Here is a 19,696-nt window from a genome sequence, read left to right on the forward strand (position 1 = left end):
GCCCACAACCTATTTTACTTCTGTAATCTGACATAAAAAAAAAAAAAATCAAATACATATTTATCATGACATTTATTCAGTAATATCCATAACTATTACACAGTGATTATAATGGAAGTTTCATCCCCATCCATGTCTTGCACTTCAGCCTCAAAACATAACTACATGGGATCAGTTAAGCAGAAATAACACTAAGTGTAGCTACTGTGTGAAACTGTTTTACTTCACCATGTCCTGTTTTCTGCAGTGTGGCCATATTCTATGACCTTGATATCCACATAAAGCAGTTGCACGGAAAAACAAAAACATATAAAGCAAACTGCTTGCACACACACACTGCTGGCTTTCACTGTTTTGTATAGTTACATTTCATTTTTTGAAACTGGATTTGATCCTAAATGACTTAATTATATTAATTGGCATTATATTTAAATTTACAGTGCACTTGATTGGACGTTCAGTGTGTCTCTCACTTCCAGACTTTGACAATGCCATCTCTAGAGGAGGTGACTATAAAGCCCTGGGTGGTCTGGAAAGTCGCAATATCAGTAATAATGTCATGGTGACCCACAGGCAGGGATTCTGGGCCCCGGCGGGGCGTGTCCTCAGTGGATCCGCTCTTCTGTTTACTGTGGATCTCCTGGTGAGGTTGAAGGGAGACGGAAGTGAAGAGCAGCTAAATATAAATATGCAGAAAATCAGATGGAAATGAGCTTCAGACCTGTACTACTTCTGTTCCTTCTATGATCTTGCGGTTGTAGAACACAGAAGGGCAGTGAAGAGAGTCGTTTGCACCGCCTGCAACGATGTATGACCTCTCAGGGTAGGCCAAATCCCAAAACCTGCAGATATCATACAGAACACAATCTGCACATGCCCTCATAATCTTGTGATGTAAAACTTTTGCACCCAGCTTTATGATATTTACTTGGTTGTGTCCGAATCCATCTATCCATGTACCATCTAAAACAAATTCAGCTGAGCTTTGGATATATTTGATGACTTTATGGAGGAAAAAAAAAGTCGAAAATTGTTCTGGAGTTAACTGATTTACATTAAACTGCACAGGATTGTGGGATATCATAGGTGGCCAAAGATACATATCTGAGGTGTCTTTAAAAAATCGTAGGCTACGTCCACATAAATCTGAATAAAATATCTGAAAACACACCATACATGGAATAATAATCAAATATTAGTTAAATATTTCACATATTAATGTGGGCATGGTCTTTGTAAACAGATTGTCGTGCAAACATTGGATTCAAACAAGCCTTGCTGCCTTCTAACCTGTTAAATCAGCACACCTCAACAGTGATTAGTTTGCTAATTAGCCACACCTGATTCTCATGTCAGATCCTGCTGTAAGTAGGAGAGGGTTGCCATCAGCAGGGCTGCAGTATATCCCATGAACACTGTGAGGAGAGGGCTGTAGAGGACAAAAGATTCCAGTGTAATGACAGACGGTAGGTCTGATTGAATTTATGCATGATTGTGAACTTGTATTGTGATGCAAAAGTGACAACATAACATACCTGCATCTCTGAAAGCGGAGGGGCAGAGCTAGCCCACAGGGTGAACTTCCTGTCGCCAGTCTCCATGTCCCACATGGACACCTCATTGTTACCTTGGACAGCTGAAAAAATTAGAAAAACCTTTATGGACATACTCTATTTTATATATTTATAATTGATTTTTTAATTTTTTTTTAAAGAAATTAATACTTTTTATTCTGAAAGGTTACATTTGAATTTCTCAAAAGTGACATTATAAAATTCAAATACTGTTCTTTTAAACTTTCTATTCATCAGAACAACTGTTTTCAACACTGATAATCAGAAATGTCATCAAATTAGAATACAAATTAGCAAAACATACTCAAATGATTTCTTAAGGATCATGTGAGACTGGAGTAATGGCTGCTGAAAATTCAGCTTTCCATCACAGAAATAAACTGCATTTTAAAACAGGTTAAAACAGTTATTTTAAACTATAATAATATTTCAAAATATTGATGTTCAAATTACAATATTTTCAAAATATTATATTTACTGTATTTTTTGATCAAATAAATGCAGCCTTGGTAAGCATAAGAGACTTTTCACCTGCAATGACAGAGGACTGGTAGAGCGGATGCATCAGCAGGCGTCTGATTCGAGCTCGGGCTGGGTGGGAGTGGCTGGAAATTGGTAACTGAAACCGCATATCCCAGCATGCCATTGTGCCATTACTTGTGCCTATGTCATTAGGACATAAAATAAAATAAATCCCAGCTTGAGAGAGCAAACCTAGTTTATCAATCACGATCATAATACAAGAATGTGCTGAAAACATTCTTCGGTTATTTGGGTTTTGATTGGCACACATTTCTGGTTTACTTGCTTGCACATCACCTACACAACGCACTCTTACCCACACACAGCCAACATTGGTGCATGTCCACAGCAAAGGAAGTGATGAGGCCTAGGCGCAGGTCATGACGGAGGGTCCAGGCATTAGTATTGCTGCGGAGGTCCCAACCCACCAAAAAGCCATTCACAGTGGCGTAGGCCAGAACCGTTTGCGCCCCCGAGTTAAAGTGATGTACATCCACCGCACAGCCCTCATCCTTTGGATCCAGGAACCTGGAAGAGACTCAGTGGCTCACTGATCTGACTGCTTGAGTGACACTGAACTGAGTGTGATGGTCTTTATTTACTCATTTGTACTGTTGAATGAAAGCACGCAAGTGCTACAAGTAGATAAAGTAGTTACAGAATATGCCCTACACACACCTGGTCTGACAAGGCTGGAATTTGGGTGATTTGGGTGGCTTGTTTGCCTCAACTGCAAGAAGCTGGATGGAACCATTATCTGATGCGACAGCAAGGTAATGTGACCCCTGACAAAAGGTCAGTGTTTTCACATGGCCTCCAATCCGAGAATACGTAAGCACAGACCTGAAACAATCACTTTTTCAATCATCCCAGTTCACATTACAGGAAAACAACAACCTAGAGAATTTAGAGACATTGTATAGATATTAAATACCGTGTGGTGGTCGTCTTGCCCTCCATTTTCTGGCTGTCCCAGATCTTTACAGTTCCATCATTGGAGCATGTAGCAAAGATCGAGTGCTCGTCGGAGACTCTGATTCGGTTCACGGCAGACTTGTGCTCGTGGAGATGAGCCACTAGAAGACCTTTTGGATGCCACCCTGCAATGTAACAGCTGCAGTTACCAAAGTGGAAATAACCTGTGTGAGGCACACAAGCTAGAAAAACCTCAATCAACTCATTTAAAGTAGTTCAACCAGAGTAAAACCACCCTTTTCAAAAAAGCCACTAGTTACACCATAAGCCTCTAACAAAAAGTTACTTAATTTAGCAATATATCTTTCAAAATAACTTCATGATATTCAGAATTTGATCATAAGCATATTTAGGATATCCTCAATTAGCGTGAAAACATCAAACTTGCCATTACAATTCAAAGGTTTGTGGTCAATATTTTATCAACACTCCCAGTCTCTGTTAATAATATTACAGTACATTACAATTTAATTTATTTATGTGTGTGTCTATCTATCTATCTATCTATCTATCTATCTATCTATACAGAGAGAGAGAGCGCAAGTGAGTGAGTGTGGGGCCTTTGAGTCAAAAATGATGAGATTTCACTGTCCTGTGATGTATAACTAACTAACTAACAAATATATGTGACTGCTGTACCTGGCAGTGGAGGCCTGCTCTCCCATTCTGCACTCTCCATCATCTGTTTGGCCATGCGCTCTGCATTGCATTGCTCTCTTTTCTGCTGCACCAGCTGCTGTAGCTCTGCCTTGCATGTGGTGATGCGCCGTTGGTACGTGGACGCTCCGGTTACAGACTGTACCACTTGAATATTAGGGAGTGCTGTGGTTTTCCTGGGCTGCATGGCTCCACCTTCAGGAATCTGCAGATGAAGAGCAATGGGTAGCATTTAAGATATTAGTCTTTTAACATTATAATTTAGGAACAACATGCTGCTAATACATTTAATCTGGGAAAATCCAGCACATTCCTGCATGTTTGTGCAAACGTGACGGAAAATATCAAATGACTGATATGATTCAAAACCTTTCAAGACTACAAAGCTACAACATGGACAAATGGACACTAAAAAAGGTGTTGATGACAAAAAGATGATGGAAGAGGCTGAATGGAGAGGGCAAAGAAAGAGCAGGGGAGGGACGATAGCACACTGTCGGCTCAGCGGTCGACCTGGGCTGAGGATGGAACATGAGGGAGGTTAAGAGTCTGTGAGGAACTCTCAGATTGCAGGCGCTCTCCGGCCAGAGCTCCGTTGGGCTCCCCACCACTGCTCGGAACTAGAACATTAGGTACCGTCGAGGGCGTCTGCGCCAAGCTGGGAGGGTCCAGAGAACCAAACATGCTCTTCCACTCTTCATTCAAGTTGGAGTCCTGTTTCATATGTTTGCGAGCTGCCAGAAAAGAAACAAAATTGACCCATTTTAAAAGTGGTTCTGATAGAAGATGCATTTCTGGTCTCTAAAACACTTGATGCTCCGTAAAAGTGTTAACATTCGGACTGACACATGTAAAAGAAATCAGGCAATTGATTAAGTCAGCACAATCACATAGTACTTAAGTAAATTAAAATTAGTTCCAAAAGGGAATCTTTTAATAGAACAGGAGCAAACAGAATAAAACTTCTCAAATGCACTAGAACTGCACTAGGGGACTCTACAATATGTTGAGAGCATTAACTCTCTCGCAAATAAATCTGCAATATTTTAAACCACCTGTAACTTCATCTATAGCTACAGTTTTACAAGCCCAGCTTCAATTTTATTTTAATTTTCACACTAGCTCAAAAAGTGTGTAAGGACTAATAAAGTATAAATTTATCCTCAAAGTTATATCTGATCATATAAGTGATATATCAACTTCTGCTTCCATTGCTACTAGGAAATCAACGAAAAATAAAAAAAATTGCAAATACCACCATTTAAATGTTTGGGGTCAGCAAGACTTTGAAATGTTTTTGGAAAAAGTCTCACAAAGGCTGCATTTATTTGATTAAAAATACAGTAAAAGCAGTAATTTTACAATTAAGATAGTACAACTTGAAATTAAAAAGAACAACAAAATTTGAAATAGAAATTTGCAAGAATGCATTCTTGCTTTTTTTTTAATGCTAGTGTATAACTGGGTAGTCTAGGACCTTTTATGACTGAATTAATTTAGTTACCAGCAACACGATTATGGCAAATCTTAATTGTCGATTATTCCCTTAAAATTGTAATTGCGACTTATCACAAGCTGAAAATACTGTTTGGTTTGTAACAAACTGACTCCAACAAAAAAGCATTATTAGCCAACATGAGCTGCCATGCAAAACAAAATGGGTCTATCCACATCACATCTGCCTGTTAATGTGAATTCTGAGTTAGTCAAAGCAAGTGATTATAACTTCAAACAGAGCTCAGCTGCCTGAGACCTAAACAATATACCAGAGGCAGAAGGGATGAAGTCTGTAAACAAATAAAAATAAAATACATTCATTTTAAATGGTGACACAATGACATAAGAAACATACATATATCCTCAAATAACAGTAAATATGAATGCAGAAAGTGTGTCACCCACCTCTCTTATCTTCAGACTCCTGCTTAGGCTTGATGAGGTCCACCTGTCGGCCAGTGATGCCCAGTGTACCGAGATCAATGACTCCGCTGTGGGCTCCATCACTCAAGTGGCTCTGGTCTATGATGTTGGCTTTGGCCTTGTTGGACTTGAGCATGAAGTCTTTCAGAGCTAAGAGCTTGTCCTCCTCAGCCTCTGTCATTCCCTGAAAGGAATCACATGAAAACAGCTTAACTTGATTTATACAAGTGTGTCATGAGGCAACATGCCTTATTGTTCCTGCAACAACCCTTCTATCAACCAACCATAGCTCGGGATTAGGGTTAGAGCCAGGGCTATGGCTTTTCATAACAGAAATGTTGTTCTAAAACAAAGTAATTTATTTCCTCATTTAAAAATTTTGGACAAAGAAATCTGAACAAGCAGCCTTATACATTTGTAAAGACAATAAAACTTAAGTAAAATTCAATAAATCAATAGTAATTAAAAAAAAAAAAAAAAGAAACTAATTTTATTCCTGACCTGTGAAAGAAGTTTCTTTAGCAGCTGGGCAATTGCGGGATCCTCAGGAACAGGGCATTCTGGGATGGAGCCGTTGCGCTTTTTTTGGCGGAGTAACAGGTGTCTGAAGAGGCTTCCAATGTCTTTGGAACGCAGTGCATAGTCAAAGATGGAGCGACTTACAGGCTCTTTCAGCACACTGAGCAACACAATCTCCTTATCAATCTGTCCAAAGGCAAAAAGAGAGTTTAACCAATATGAAAATTGACATCATTTACTCACCCTCATGTCCTTCCAAACCTGTATAACTTCCTTTCTTCCATGAATTGAAAAAGAAAATATTATTCAGAGTAGTTGTGACTAATCACCTGTATAATAGGCTGTGTGATGAAAGGGTTGAGATGGGGCATGAGTTTGCAGTAGATGTCAGCGATGTTTAGGTGCTGAGCGACAACGGTGATGAAACCCACGGCTCCATAGCGGATCCACAGATTAGGGTGACACAAGAAAGGAGCTGTGGGACAATAACATTTTAAATAATAATTACTTTGTATAATTTATTAAGCACATTATACAATGGTATACAAAAGAACAGAATTTCTCTTACCAATATCACTGACAAACTCGTAGATGTGAGGTTTCTGCAGTAGCCCCAGCTGACACATGCAAGTGAGAGCATTGAGAGCTTTATAAATGACAAACTCCTCCACGTCACTCAGGCCTTGCTGCAGAAGAGGCTTTAGGATGGAGGAACTCTGCCAGCCCACATATGCTGCTACACCTGCAGGGAGAAGGAGATTTGGTTGAATGTTGCAAGAGATTGTCTGATATTATATGAAGTGATGTGACGGCAACCTACCTACTATGCTGTCAAAGAAAGCGCCACGGAGGTGCCAGTCATTCTTGTCATTGAGGAAGGTGATCATGTGGGAGAGGAGGACATCATTGGCTTTCTGCCTGCCAAAGAACACGCAGAGGCGGGTGATGCCATTCTCCATCAGTGTCTGTTTGACGATGTTCTCAGGGTCGCTCAGTAAAGTCACCACCTTCTGCTGAACCATCTCATGCAAGGCCTGCAGCTCTTTAGACAAGGGATGGATCATATGCACAGCATTTTAATGACAGCATTAGAATGTTTCCATGCAAGCTGTTTATTTCTGAAGTGCATAAAGTGAGATCTTACATTTTGATTTTACTTTCTTTTAAGAGTACTATAAAAGTGAGATTTTATTGAAGGACAAACATTTACCTGAATCATAGTTTTCATTGGGTTGAAGCGTATCTTCTGTGTCCTCCCCATTGATGTCTTGTTCAGAGCTCAAATTATTCTCCTGCACCAGCTCCAGAAAACGCAGTGCCGTCTCAGCCAAATGCGCAATGTTCTCTATAATATATAATATAATGTAATGTAATATAATGTTCATATGTTATGGGTTGATCTTTTTTTTTTTTTTTTTTTTTTTTTTGACAAAAATGTCTTACGATCATCCAGGCTGCACTTTTTACAAAGATACAGTGAAAACAGTAATATTTTCAAATATCCTTACAATTTTAAAACTGCTTTATATTATATTTTGAATTGTAATCTGTAAAAGACTAATTACAAAATGTAAAAGTATACTAGCTGTCACTTTTGTACAATTTAATGCATCCTTACAGAATAAAAGTATGAATTGTCTCTTTAAAAAAATCTTACTGAAACCATACTTTTAAACAGTAATATAATACAATGAATTATATTAAATTATATAAATATGTTTAAGTGAATATAAAATGGCTTTCAAAATCCATTGTACTTCTGTGACTTAAGAAATATCAAAGAATTTCCCATTTAAAAGATTTAATTTCTCAAATTATTTTTTATTTAAAATCAGACACTAATTGGATTGTGAAAACTATTAACACATATAAAAAGAGCAATTTAGAGTAGACAATTTAGAAACTATTAATTCAGGCATTTTCTAGTACTAGAATACCTGCATAAGCAAGTCTGACAATTGTGGCTTCATCTTGGGCCAAGTGCGCAATGCCAGGTAAAATGTATTCTGGGTAGATATTGACATCATTGCGAGGAACCTCCTTGACCAGTGCCAGGACTTTAGTCAGTGTGCGGACAGCCTCAGCCCTGACTCGCGGCATAGAGTCATTGCAGAAGTGCAGTAAGTAAGGTGTAATCCTGTCCAGCACAATCTCCACATTCAGCCGGCCAGCCAGATGAAGAATCAGCTCCAGCGCTGCCAGCTTGGAGTCGCAGAAACGCAGTGTCTGAAGACAGGATGTAATCACTGACACCAGCACGACCAGCCCTTGCTCCTTGGATGAACTAAGCTCTTGAGACGCCTTCTCCTGTTTTTCACTCTTCCCCGTCTGCCCGACACTGCACAGGTTATTGAGGATGTTCTCCAGGTTTTTACGAATCACCAACACCCTCTCGTCAGCAGACTGGAAGGTTTCCTTGGCAAACTGTGCCATGTAGGGCTGAAGGAAGGTATAAAAGATTTCTGGGAAAGCTTTGCCTCGCTGCTGCTTTAGATATTCTTCAGCTGTCAGACGCTTTTCCGGTTCTCGCTGCACCATTTGTGCCACCTGCAGAGAGTGGATGAAATTATGCAGAGTACCACCTAGTATTTAACTAAGAGTACTAACTAGTATCATATTATTTATTAAATGTGTTGTTTAGTATATAATGTATTAAATAAATTCAAAAGACCATTCAAAAGATTAGGGTCAGTAAGATTTTTTTTTTAAAGAAATTCATAGTTTTATACAGCAAGGATTCATTAAATTGATCAAAAGTGACAGTAAAGACATTCAAAATGTTACAAAAAATTTATATTTCTATTCTTCTGAACTTCGTAGTTATTAAAGAATCCCTAAAAGTATCAACGTTTCCACAAAAATACTAACCTACACAATTCCTTTCAACATTAATAATAATAATAATAATAATAATAATAAATGTTTCTTGAGCACCAAATCTGCATATTAGAATAATTTCTGAAAGATCATGTGACACAGAAGCCCACAGGAATGGCTGCTGAAAATTAATCTTTGCCATCGCGGAAATAAATTTAATTAAAAAATATATTAAAATAGTAAAGTTATTTTAAATTGTAATAATATTTCACAATATTTCTGCTTTTTACTGTATTTCTGATCAAAGAAAAGCAGTCTCAGTAAGCTTAAGAAAATTCAAAACATTTTCAAATAATATTTAAAATCCCAAATTTTTGAATGGTAGTGTAAACATTTGTAAAATAATGTGAAATAATATACAGTATCAAAAATCTCATAAGAATATAAATGCTACCAGTTCTCTAATACTGCGATCTTCGATTTTCATCAGCACTTGTTCGGTTTGGAAAAGTCCTTTACGGTAAGCCAGCAGTTGTGAGAGGTCGAAGAGTGGGACACCCTCTGTAAACAACTCTGCAATCACACAACCTATCAAAAGAAAATCAAAAAGAAAGATCTTTGAAAAATGTCATATTAATGCATCGGCTTTAAGCAAACAGAAAACAATATAATGGTGATGGATACCAGCTGAGAAAATGTCCATGGGCTGCTTGAGTTCTCCCCTGGTCCTCTGGCTATTGCTGGAGAGATCCACAAGCGGAGTTGTCTGGTCACTTTCTGTGGCAAACATGCTGCCATCCACAAATCTCTCTGGTGCAATGTAGCACGTTCTCCTCCTGGACGTGTCAAAGAAGTAGTTGAAATCTGCAGGGTTGTCTTCAGGCAAGTATGTAGGTTTAAAACTAGCAAAGTCTGTGAGAAGCACCCAGTTCCAGCTTGTCACCATAACATTCTCCGTTTTAATATCACCATGACGCACTCCAGATTTATGGGCCTGGTCCACAGCATTGAGGAGCTGGAAGGCGATCCACTTCTTCTCCACATTGTTGAGGAACGGTCGCGTACTGATACGGTCATACAAGTTATCCCGGACATACTGTCGAAATAGTATGGCCGCTTTCTCAGTTAGTGTGGCTTTTTGAAAAGGCAGACAGTTCTGACAGGAGTGCAGTCTGATTTTCAGTTCCTCCAGCTCTTGTTTGTAGCTGGTTAGGGGCAGAGAGGGGTCCTGGATCGCAAAGACCTTAACCACAACCAGTCCTTCTCTATGTTTCGCCCGGGCCACTTTGAAAAACCGTGTACTGCCCAGACTTTTGTCATATTCGTAATCATGGATGTCAGAGAAGTAGCTGTCCACTGAAAGAATCTGCGATGGAGCAATTCCAGCCAGCTGGTTTCCCATCTCGCTGGATCAGAGATGGTTGCCCTCAAAGACAAATTTAGACCTATGATAGATAGATAGATAGATAGATAGATAGATAGATAGATAGATAGATAGATAGATAGATAGATAGATGGTTCTGCTGATTATTACAAAAATCTGATTTTTCTTAAAATAATTACTAATAATTGGAGTAGATGCATGTAAAGTTTTGTCATACATTTAGGATAGTCATCAAATTCAGTATACAGTATTCTTCACACACAGTGTCACGAGACATAAAACGCTGCATCATGTCTGTTAGCAATGCTACAAAACATAAAACTCCAAATATTCACATTATTGCAATTTTCTCTAGATATAAGTTGGCAGTTATAACGTACTATGTCACATACATGTGCGTATTTATTGTTTACAGCACTTATGTAAAAATAAACCGCTGTTTACCTGATTCTTTGAGCCCAGCGCGCTGTCAACTAACCGACTGGTTAGCAAGAACTGTTTCTTCCCACCTTCCTCAAAATGACATTCTACATTTTGCACAAGTTAAAACGAACGTTACTAACAAACATGTCAAATCATACGAACGATACAACACACAGACATTTACTTAAAAGAGCCGCTTCGTTTGTTATTATGTCCTAGGAGTGAACCAGAGGTGTGCGTCTCCATGGGCTGATCTGAGATCTGTTCCTCAGCTCTTTGGCGATACGCTATTGGATGAAATGCCTCAGGTGTCTGATCCCAGATCAGCCGGCAAACCGGAAACCGGAAGCTATCACTCGGGATTTTCGGACTTTAGTTGTGGAGTCATTGCAATGCGTCAGAGGCGTTACTGAGGCCGACTTTTATTAGTTTATTTGCATGTTTTGACATTATTAAAGCACGCTTTCTCTCTCTAAAAAAAAAGATTATTTATCTTTTGACGCTATGGCGCTGCTCAGAGGATTGACCGTGTTAAATAGAGTTTCTCCAAACAAGTGTTTCACACCAGCACGAGTAAGAATTTAATGTTGTCCATGCGCACTTTAGATTTTGTGCATGTATTTGCAATTTAATTTCGAAATCTCATAAAATACTGCGAATATAAAGTCATTTCTTTACCTGGGACTTTAGGTAAATAAACCATATATAAAATATAAGGTTGTACCTTTAAGTGTGCATTTTATAGAATTTAGATAGCTTGTAAAGTGTGTTATATTTGGTTTAAATTATCTCTTTTAATTGTAGTATGTGCACTGAATGGGAAAATCATGTCTTTCAAACTTGATTTTTCATTTGAGATGTATTGCATGAATTAGAATGTACAATTCTCTAGCTTAAGTAGTAATTGTTTACATTGGCATTGTCCTGATGACCTTTCACCCATTTTCTATTTATAATGGCTACTATATTTTTCCTGACTGAGTTCATGTATTAAAACAAAATGACCCTCTTTGCATCCTTTAACAGATGTTTGGAAATGGGACAAACACTTTATACCAGAGCGGTCCTCAAGCTAGATTCTTCCCACCTTCTGAGAGTGTTATGCTTCTCCCAGGAACTTACAAGAACAAAGTGGCCTTCATCACTGGAGGAGGAACGGGACTCGGAAAAGCCATGACCACCACTCTGTCTTCACTGGGAGCAGAGTGCGTGATAGCCAGCAGGTTAGTTATCTCATTACAATTAAAAAGTATTAAGCAGCACAATTGTGCCTGACATTGATAGTAAGAAGTGTTTCTTGAGCACCAAATTAGCATATTTGAGTGATTTCTGAAGGATCATGTGATACCGAAGACTGCAGTGATTGCTGCTGAAAATTCAGCTTTGCCCTCACAGGAATAAATTACATTTTAAAACATGCAAATAGGAAACAGTTATTTTTGTTATACTAAATGCACTAAAAAAAATCTTACTTTTACCTCATTTTCACTTTGTATTGTAGGTCTTTCAGTTCTTGAATAATTGCTAATGCACCCTACAAACAAAGCCAAAAGCTTAAATCAATTTTAATTAGAGTGATAATTTGTGTTAAGCCTTCTGTCATCACATCACTTCCAGAAATCTTGAAGTTTTGAAGAAAACAGCAGATGAAATCTCACAACAGACGGGAAACAAGGTACCTCTGCTTTAGAAAGTCTATGCAAACATTGTCATATTCTTACAGCGATTCAGATTATGGTGAAGAACTTGTTTTCATCCTCCTAGAGTTTGATAAATGTGTTCATGTTTCAGGTCCATGCCGTCCAGTGTAATGTTAGAGACCCTGCTTCAGTGGAGGCCGCTGTTGACCAGCTTGTCAATGATGTCGGCCTGCCTGATGTAGGTCTAGGTCTCCATCTTAACAGCAGTGATGCAATAGATTCAGCCAAATACACAAAACTGTTTCTGATATGCATTGCTAACCCACAGGTGGTGATAAACAATGCTGCTGGAAACTTCATCTCTCCGTCAGAGAAACTTTCCCCCAATGCCTGGAGAACCATCACTGACATAGTGCTGAACGGCACTGCATATGTCACGCTAGACATCGGGAAACGCCTCATCAAGGCTGATAAAGGTTAGTATTATTTTTAAAGAGATGTAGCAAAGTAGCTGTAGGGTAATTCAGCTTTAATTATGAAAGAAAGATAGCTTACCGTTACAAACAGTAGAGCATCGCTCTAGCAATGCTGAGGTCATAGGTTTGATTACCAGGGAATGCATGAACTAATAAAAAAAAAATGTGTACCTGGAATGCAATGTAAATCTCTTTCTGGATAAAAGCTTCTGCAAAATGCATAAATACATGAAACGGTTGTTGGATAGGTTGAATGGAAGTGGTTGAGTTGGAGTACATAACCACTAGAGGGCAGTAAGAGCAAACAAAAAAAGAGTACACAAGTCGCTGACATTCTGCTGTGTTTCTCTTAGTGATTATTTAATAGTTAACAGAATGTTTTGAATTTAACAGAAAGTTCTATCAATCACAACTCTGAAAAACATTTGTGTTGTCCCTCGGTTTGTAAAAATTGAGGGGAAAAAAGTGTGAAATTACATGCCCTTGATATTGCTTTGAAATAATTGTTTAAAATGTACATCATTCCAAAAGTACAGCCAGAAAATTACACACTTTTACATGCAAACATGGTAAACATCATATTAAATCAGAAATGTATAACCAAAAGTCCATCCACCTAGAACTGCAGTCCCATTGCTAAAAGGACAGTTTAGATAATTTTATTATTTTTTTTTTTTGTACTTAAGAATTTATATTAGAACCAAAAGTCCAGTTGTACATTTCTGTTCTTAACAGTGGCCCTAAGCATCATGTCAGGGTCAAACTTTTAAGTGCATTTTGTTTTATAGTGACACATCAAAATTATTTTCTGTGGTGACTGGCCACAAATGATGTCGGTAGAGATAATTATTGAACCCCAGAACATTTCTTTATTTTTACATTACTGTTCAATTTTTTTATTTTATTTTATTCAGCAAGTTTGCATTAAATTGATCAAAAGAGAAAGTAAAGACATTGGTAATGTTACAAAATGTATTTCAAATTAATGCTGTTCTTTTCAGCTTTCCATTCATCAAATAACCCTGAAATGATGTGTCACCATTTGCATAAAAGTATCAACAAATCTGCATATTAGAATCATTTCTGAGGAGTAATGGATGCTGAAAATTCAGCTTTGCCATCACAGGAATAAATTACATTTTAAAATATATTAAAATGGGAAACAGTTGTTTTAAATTGTAATAATATTTCACAATATTGTTGTTTTTACTGTGATTTTGATCAAATAAATGCAGCCTTGGAGTGCACAAGATCTATGGTTGTGCAGATGATCCATGTTTTTCTTCTTTTGCCCATTGTCGTGATGCTTCTGCTGTAATGAGGTTGCCTGTGGCTTCTTGCACATCCCATGAGCAATGCTTTTGGAAATGTGGCATAAAAAGTTGTCAAAATGTGAGATTTTGTTTTGGTAATCAAGCCTGTTTTTATAATAGGCTAATTTATGTGCATTCATGCTGTTCTCTGCTCTCTTTGTTTTGTTTTTTTTAAGATAACAGCTTCTAGCTGTAACCAGTAAGCCACAGTGTAATCACTTCTCCGTAAATTAAGACATCATTAGTCTTTATGTACATTTACTTTTCAATGATAAGGTCCAAGTTTGTGTGTGGGTACCATGACAACAAGCAAGATAAGATGATTCCGGTTCATTGCGTCAGTTATGTTTGTGTATGTTTGTGTTTTTGTGTGTGTGTGTGTGTGTGTGTGTGTGTGTGTGTGTGTGTGCACGTTCTTGTGACACATCAGGACACAAATTTGTATAATGACAAGGGTATGACATAGGTATAACAAGGAGAAGGTGACTATTCAGGACATTACCCCATGTCCCCACTTTTCAAAACGCATGTAAATCACACAGAATGGAGTGTATTGAAAATCTGAAATAGCACAAAGTTTCCTGTGAGCGGTTGGGTTTGTGTAGGGCGATAGAATATACAGTTTGTACAGTATACAAGCCATTACTCCTGTGTGTGTGTGTGTGTGTGTGTGTGTGTGTGTGTGTGTGTGTGTGTGTGTGTGTGTGTGTGTGTGTGTGTGAATTAGCTGCTCAGATTCAGACATCCAGCCTTTCACTTGATTATTTTGACCTCTTTCTCCTTCCTTGAACATTGTTATTACAGACTGTTCAATTACTCCACTAACTCGAAGTGCAAAGATAATATATTATTGATAACAACTCTGACCTTCACGATACAGCGTGTTTAATCATAATCTCATTGTGTCACAGGTGATCTGAAGCGTAGTTTCATCTCATTTGAGGCAACAGAAACTGATAATCTTGTTGAATTTATTCATTTAAAGGTGCTGCGTTTCTGGCCATCACCACAATCTATGCTGAGAGTGGCTCAGGTTTTGTTGTTCCAAGTGCTGCTGCTAAAGCTGGAGTGGAGACGCTTTGCACGTATGTACTTTGTTACAACACAGACATGTTTTTTAGGACAAGTTCTCCTGGCAGGCTGTGGTACCTTTGAGAATCAGGTTCTCCTGTCAAATGCCTTTCTAATATATTCTTGGGGAGCTGCATATATTATCATAACGAAGGTGCTATGTTTCATTTACATTTTAATTGTAAGATGGGGATCTTGATCCCCTCCCCTTAAGGAGTGTTAAATATGCCGAAAATACAACAGGGAGAGGTGAACAGCACACTATCTAACTGATGATTCAGATCACTAGCTCATTAATAATATAATATCTGCTGTAATGTTAAGTTCAATGACAGGATTTATATATTTATGTTAATACATTTTTTATATATGATGCTACGTATACATACAGAATTTTATATTTTTATTTAGTAGTTATGTAAAAAAAAAGTTGCTTATCTGAATCCATTGCCTTGCCTTTAATTAAAATAAATAAATAAAAATTATATTAGTAGAGCAAAGATTTGAATATAATTATGTAAATATGAATATAGATATATCTTAAATATTGTATTATTATTATTGTTATTCTTTTTTTATTTAGGTCATAATGTGTTTTTTTTTTATCTGTCCAGTTCTTACTAATATTAATATTAGTACTTTTTGTACTTGGAATTTTTAATGTGTTTTCAGACTTTAGGGCCCTACAGTACTTGTTTAACAGATTTGCACCCTACAAAAATCTCTTTTGCTCAGTTGAAAAGTGGCCACATAATTGCACTCTGATTTGAAGTGTTCTATACATTCTGCACATAAGATCGCCAGAGCCTTAACAGCCCTTTGATTGCATTTTCCTTGGCTTGACCATGAGCCACTATGTTTGCTATTGCTTACCCTGTGTGATAAACCTAATGGAAAAAAATCTGTCTCGGGAAGATAATTGCAGCAGAAGCCGTGTTGGCCATGTCTTGATAGATAGGATGACCAGATGTCCCCAAAAAGTGGGACAAATTTCAAATAAATCAGAGGATGTGTAAAAGGTCTGACTGATTCCATCTACCCACAGGTCTCTGGCAGCAGAGTGGGGCAGATACGGCATGAGATTCAACATTATTCAACCAGGACCAATCAAAACCAAGGTAGTGTGCTTTTTTTTTTATTTTTAAGTTGCTCTTCTCTGAACATGTTATCATCCAACCCTAGGTGTGTTCAGAGAGAAGTTGTGAAGTCCATTTTGTGAGTGAATCATGCTTTCTAGTCGGATCATTTCAGTGAAAACTAGCTTGAATGATTGGTTTACAAATCAGACTGATCCATTTCTTGAGTTCAACTCTGAATCAATCCAGTTTGGATTATTTTCTGTCTTTAAAGCTTTACTTTTTTTTTAATTTTATAAAATCCATCTGAAAAAAAGGTGCTTTTCAGTGACTCCTCCGGTATCTTTCTGAGGTGCCTTCAGCAGACTGGATCCCACTGGTGCGTTTGAGAAGTTGATGTTAGAGACTGTAGCCGTGGGTCGTCTGGGAACTCCTGCAGAGATCGCCAACCTTGCCGCCTACCTCTGCAGCGATTATGCCAGCTGGGTATCAGGCGCGGTGAGTTCGGTGACCTTGCGTGAAAAGTGCTTTGTCTCTCTAGACGAGAGCTCACCTAGCATCATCCCCACAGGGCCTCTCCGTTTACAGCCAAATGAAAACGGAGCCAAGGGCACACACTCCCCCCCCTCTTTCCCTCTCTGAGTATCTGAGGGAATTTTGTGAAGAATTAGAGAAAAAAATAGTGCTCTAGAGATCAATATGGAATTATATGGTCCGGCGCATTACTGTAATGGCCCTATACTTATAAAGTTAAGGAGCCCTGACAGGGCAGCTAATATGTTTTTCACAGTGAAAGATAAATTTCAGTCTCATATATCTCCTGTTTCCTCACAGATCATTCGAATGGATGGTGGTGAATATGTCTCCCTTGCTGGCGAGTTTAATGGCTTGAAAAAGGGGACCCCCCCCCCCCCCACCAAAGTCATTCATTTAGAAATTTACAATGGGGAGTTTTTATTACTTTATTTATTATATGTTTACCTTGATTTTATTTGCTAGGTCACAAAGGAGCAATGGGCCATTATGGAAGCAATGATCAGAAACACAAAAGGATCATAAACCTCTGAAACAGAAGTAACTCGGCACTAATGACAGTCCTAATCTCAATCTTCCGTTGTAGCACCGAGGGTCAACTATTTTGAAAGATGATTTTTAGATTGTGTAAACTGAGACTTAAATTGTCCGGCACATACAAATATCCATTCAGTGACATGTTTATCACATGTCTGTAATGGGCTGTAACGAATTGTTGTGTGGAGTTTTTGAGCTGTGCTGAGTATAGATATTGTGTACTTTTTGACCTGTCTGCCATTTCTGCCTTAACTATCCATTGTAGCAATAGCAATTACACTCTGCATGCTGTAAACATGTAGGTTACGATTTTTTTTACCCTACACACTGCCCCTGTACTCTGGGATAGACTCCAGCATTCCCGCAATCCTAAGCAGTTTGGAGAATGGATGGGTGGATAGACCGTTTTGATAAATCCCACAAAAACATGTTTAAAAGCATATAAAAACAATCAGCCTGACCTTTTATGGCAACAAAGTGTTAGAAGTCTTACAGTAACTATCAACATCCTTATGATGTAATGATGAAGTAGATGATATTTTGGTATACATTAACCTGTTTCCTGCTTAGAAATTCATTTTGTCAAAATTATATATATTCTGTAGAATAAATGCTGCCTTAATTCTTGTATTATTCTTGTTCAATTTTCAATTTGAGGATAAAAAAAAATAAAAAAGGCAAATAATTGATTTAATTGCTTTGTATCTCTGACGTTTCTTTAAAAATTGAAAGTGTTTTTCAACCAGGCTCCACTAAAAAAAAAAAACACATTAATTTCTTTATATTCATATTTTCTTTTCCTTTTCTTAGCCATTTCGTCCCATTGGTTTCCAATTCATATTACTTTACTGCTTGTGGTGGAGAAAAAGTCTTTTTTGTCTTGTGCTCTTGACAGCATCTGAGAGTATAGGACACAAAAAAGATATGATACCCTTAGGAAAAATGTTTTTTTTCTTGTTGACCTGCTCTTGTTAATGGTACAGTATATAGTGAATTATAATGCTTGTATAGTACAGATAATCACGTATAAGTCTTACTCTTTGTTGAATGTGTGACGTTCAATTTTATGTATACAGACTTACACACTACCGTTCAAAAGTTTGAGGTCAGTAAGATAGATAGATAGATAGATAGATAGATATATATATATATATATATATATATATATATATATATATAATTTTTTTTTTTTTAAATAAAAGTAAAACAGTAATATTACGAAATTACTATTTAAAATATCTCATTTACATTTGATTTGGTGATGTGGATTTGGTACTGAAGTTCTTTCTTTGATGAAAAGAAAGTTCAAAAGAACAATTTATTTGAAATAGAAATCTAATGTACCAGTGTAAATGTATTAACTAAATACAATTTTTCTTTTCTTTTATAAAAACGTATTGATTTTTGAATGGTAGTGTAATCATTTAATATATTATGTAGTAATAGATGTATTTAAATGTTTAATTTAATTTAATATTTGCTGGGCAAAGCCTGAGTCTTGATGGTTTTAGGCCTCAATATGTCCTTATAGTCATTAGTGCTAAATATCAGTTAGCCTTAATAGTGGCATTTTCAGGTCAAGCCTAAATCACTGGATATTACTGGCAGGGTGCTAAAATAGCTCATTAATTGGCATCAAAATTCTGGTATGAAAACAGTTTTCTGGCTACAGCGCTTGAGGGGAAAAGGCATTTCTCTCGAATGCCATTCATCTTTGGTGTTCCGTTCCAAAGGTGTCTAATCGAAATTCCATGCATAAAATCCTGATATAGATATGAAAAATGTGAAAATCAAATGCATTTTCAATACGCTGCTATCCTAGTTGATTTAGTTTCTCTCAACATTCCAGCTAAATAAACAGGTTTTAGGCAGAGTGTTTCTGTTTGTTCACAATGACACAAGTTTTATGTCTTGCTTTGTCCGCTTTGGGAAGGTCAACTGTTCAATTATAAGATAAGATCATGATCTGTTGAAACTTTAAATGGGAAGGAGAACTCTACTGAGAGATGCTTTGTTTTTTTGCTAGAACTCTCCAACCCCCGCTTTATGTTCACATACTGTTTTAAAACCAGGCATACATTTTGAGAATTATTTTATTGACTGAGCAAAATAACATTTGCATGTTGTTAGTGTTGCTACAAATCACACAATGAACTTCTTGAGATGTTCATCATTTACTCATATTGTTCCAAACCTGACTTATTTCTTCTGCGGAACACACACACAAAAGATATTTAGAAGAAACCTTCAACTGTTTT

At 37.4% G+C, this 19,696-nt stretch overlaps 2 protein-coding genes across 8 annotated transcripts; one reads left to right on the top strand and one right to left on the bottom strand.

Annotated features, from left to right (window-relative positions):
- Positions 1-53: 53 nt before the first annotated feature.
- On the bottom strand, positions 54-11,037 carry LOC109068968 (phosphoinositide 3-kinase regulatory subunit 4-like). Of its 4 annotated transcripts, none has more exons than XM_042772910.1 (21): positions 10,813-11,037; positions 9,669-10,429; positions 9,439-9,572; positions 8,105-8,714; positions 7,378-7,512; positions 6,988-7,209; positions 6,736-6,909; positions 6,497-6,642; positions 6,150-6,353; positions 5,631-5,832; positions 5,495-5,515; positions 4,242-4,462; positions 3,711-3,933; positions 3,031-3,196; positions 2,775-2,939; positions 2,413-2,624; positions 2,106-2,237; positions 1,536-1,636; positions 1,341-1,429; positions 722-842; positions 54-640 (listed from the first exon to the last, which is right to left on the bottom strand). In XM_042772910.1, exons 2-21 carry the CDS (start codon positions 10,384-10,386, stop codon positions 470-472), a joined length of 4,167 nt encoding a protein of 1,388 aa, XP_042628844.1. In that variant the 5' UTR covers positions 10,387-10,429; positions 10,813-11,037; the 3' UTR covers positions 54-469. The 4 variants fall into 4 exon arrangements, with proteins under 4 accessions (XP_042628844.1, XP_042628846.1, XP_042628845.1 ...); XM_042772912.1 differs by having other exon boundaries at positions 4,365-4,462; positions 10,813-11,036; XM_042772911.1 differs by lacking the exon at positions 5,495-5,515.
- LOC109068965 (2,4-dienoyl-CoA reductase [(3E)-enoyl-CoA-producing], mitochondrial-like) lies at positions 1,339-18,132 on the top strand. 4 transcript variants are annotated; one of them, XM_042772915.1, is made up of 10 exons: positions 1,339-1,466; positions 11,818-12,014; positions 12,409-12,466; positions 12,583-12,669; positions 12,760-12,907; positions 15,206-15,305; positions 16,337-16,409; positions 16,719-16,865; positions 17,202-17,264; positions 17,367-18,132. In XM_042772915.1, exons 2-10 carry the CDS (start codon positions 11,818-11,820, stop codon positions 17,424-17,426), a joined length of 933 nt encoding a protein of 310 aa, XP_042628849.1. In that variant the 5' UTR covers positions 1,339-1,466; the 3' UTR covers positions 17,427-18,132. The 4 variants fall into 4 exon arrangements, 3 of the variants coding, with proteins under 3 accessions (XP_042628849.1, XP_042628848.1, XP_042628850.1); XM_042772914.1 differs by lacking the exon at positions 1,339-1,466 and adding an exon at positions 11,158-11,364; XM_042772916.1 differs by lacking the exon at positions 1,339-1,466 and adding an exon at positions 11,340-11,481.
- Positions 18,133-19,696: the final 1,564 nt, after the last annotated feature.

The sequence above is a fragment of the Cyprinus carpio genome, chromosome A16, assembly GCF_018340385.1.
Source record: "Cyprinus carpio isolate SPL01 chromosome A16, ASM1834038v1, whole genome shotgun sequence".
Taxonomy (NCBI): domain Eukaryota; kingdom Metazoa; phylum Chordata; class Actinopteri; order Cypriniformes; family Cyprinidae; genus Cyprinus; species Cyprinus carpio.

Excerpts from the sequence above, each read along its gene's own strand:
- LOC109068965 (XM_042772914.1), top strand. The coding sequence starts at position 11,296 with ATGGCGCTGCTCAGAGGATTGACCGTGTTAAATAGAGTTTCTCCAAAC. Across the intron at positions 12,015-12,408 it reads GAGTGCGTGATAGCCAGCAG|AAATCTTGAAGTTTTGAAGA; the intron begins GTTAGTTATCTC and ends CATCACTTCCAG. Across the intron at positions 16,866-17,201 it reads CCAGCTGGGTATCAGGCGCG|ATCATTCGAATGGATGGTGG; the intron begins GTGAGTTCGGTG and ends GTTTCCTCACAG.
- LOC109068968 (XM_042772910.1), bottom strand. The coding sequence starts at position 10,386 with ATGGGAAACCAGCTGGCTGGAATTGCTCCATCGCAGATTCTTTCAGTG. Across the intron at positions 843-1,340 it reads GGATCTGACATGAGAATCAG|GTTTTGGGATTTGGCCTACC; the intron begins GTGTGGCTAATT and ends TGATATCTGCAG. Across the intron at positions 641-721 it reads AAGGAACAGAAGTAGTACAG|GAGATCCACAGTAAACAGAA; the intron begins GTCTGAAGCTCA and ends CAACCTCACCAG.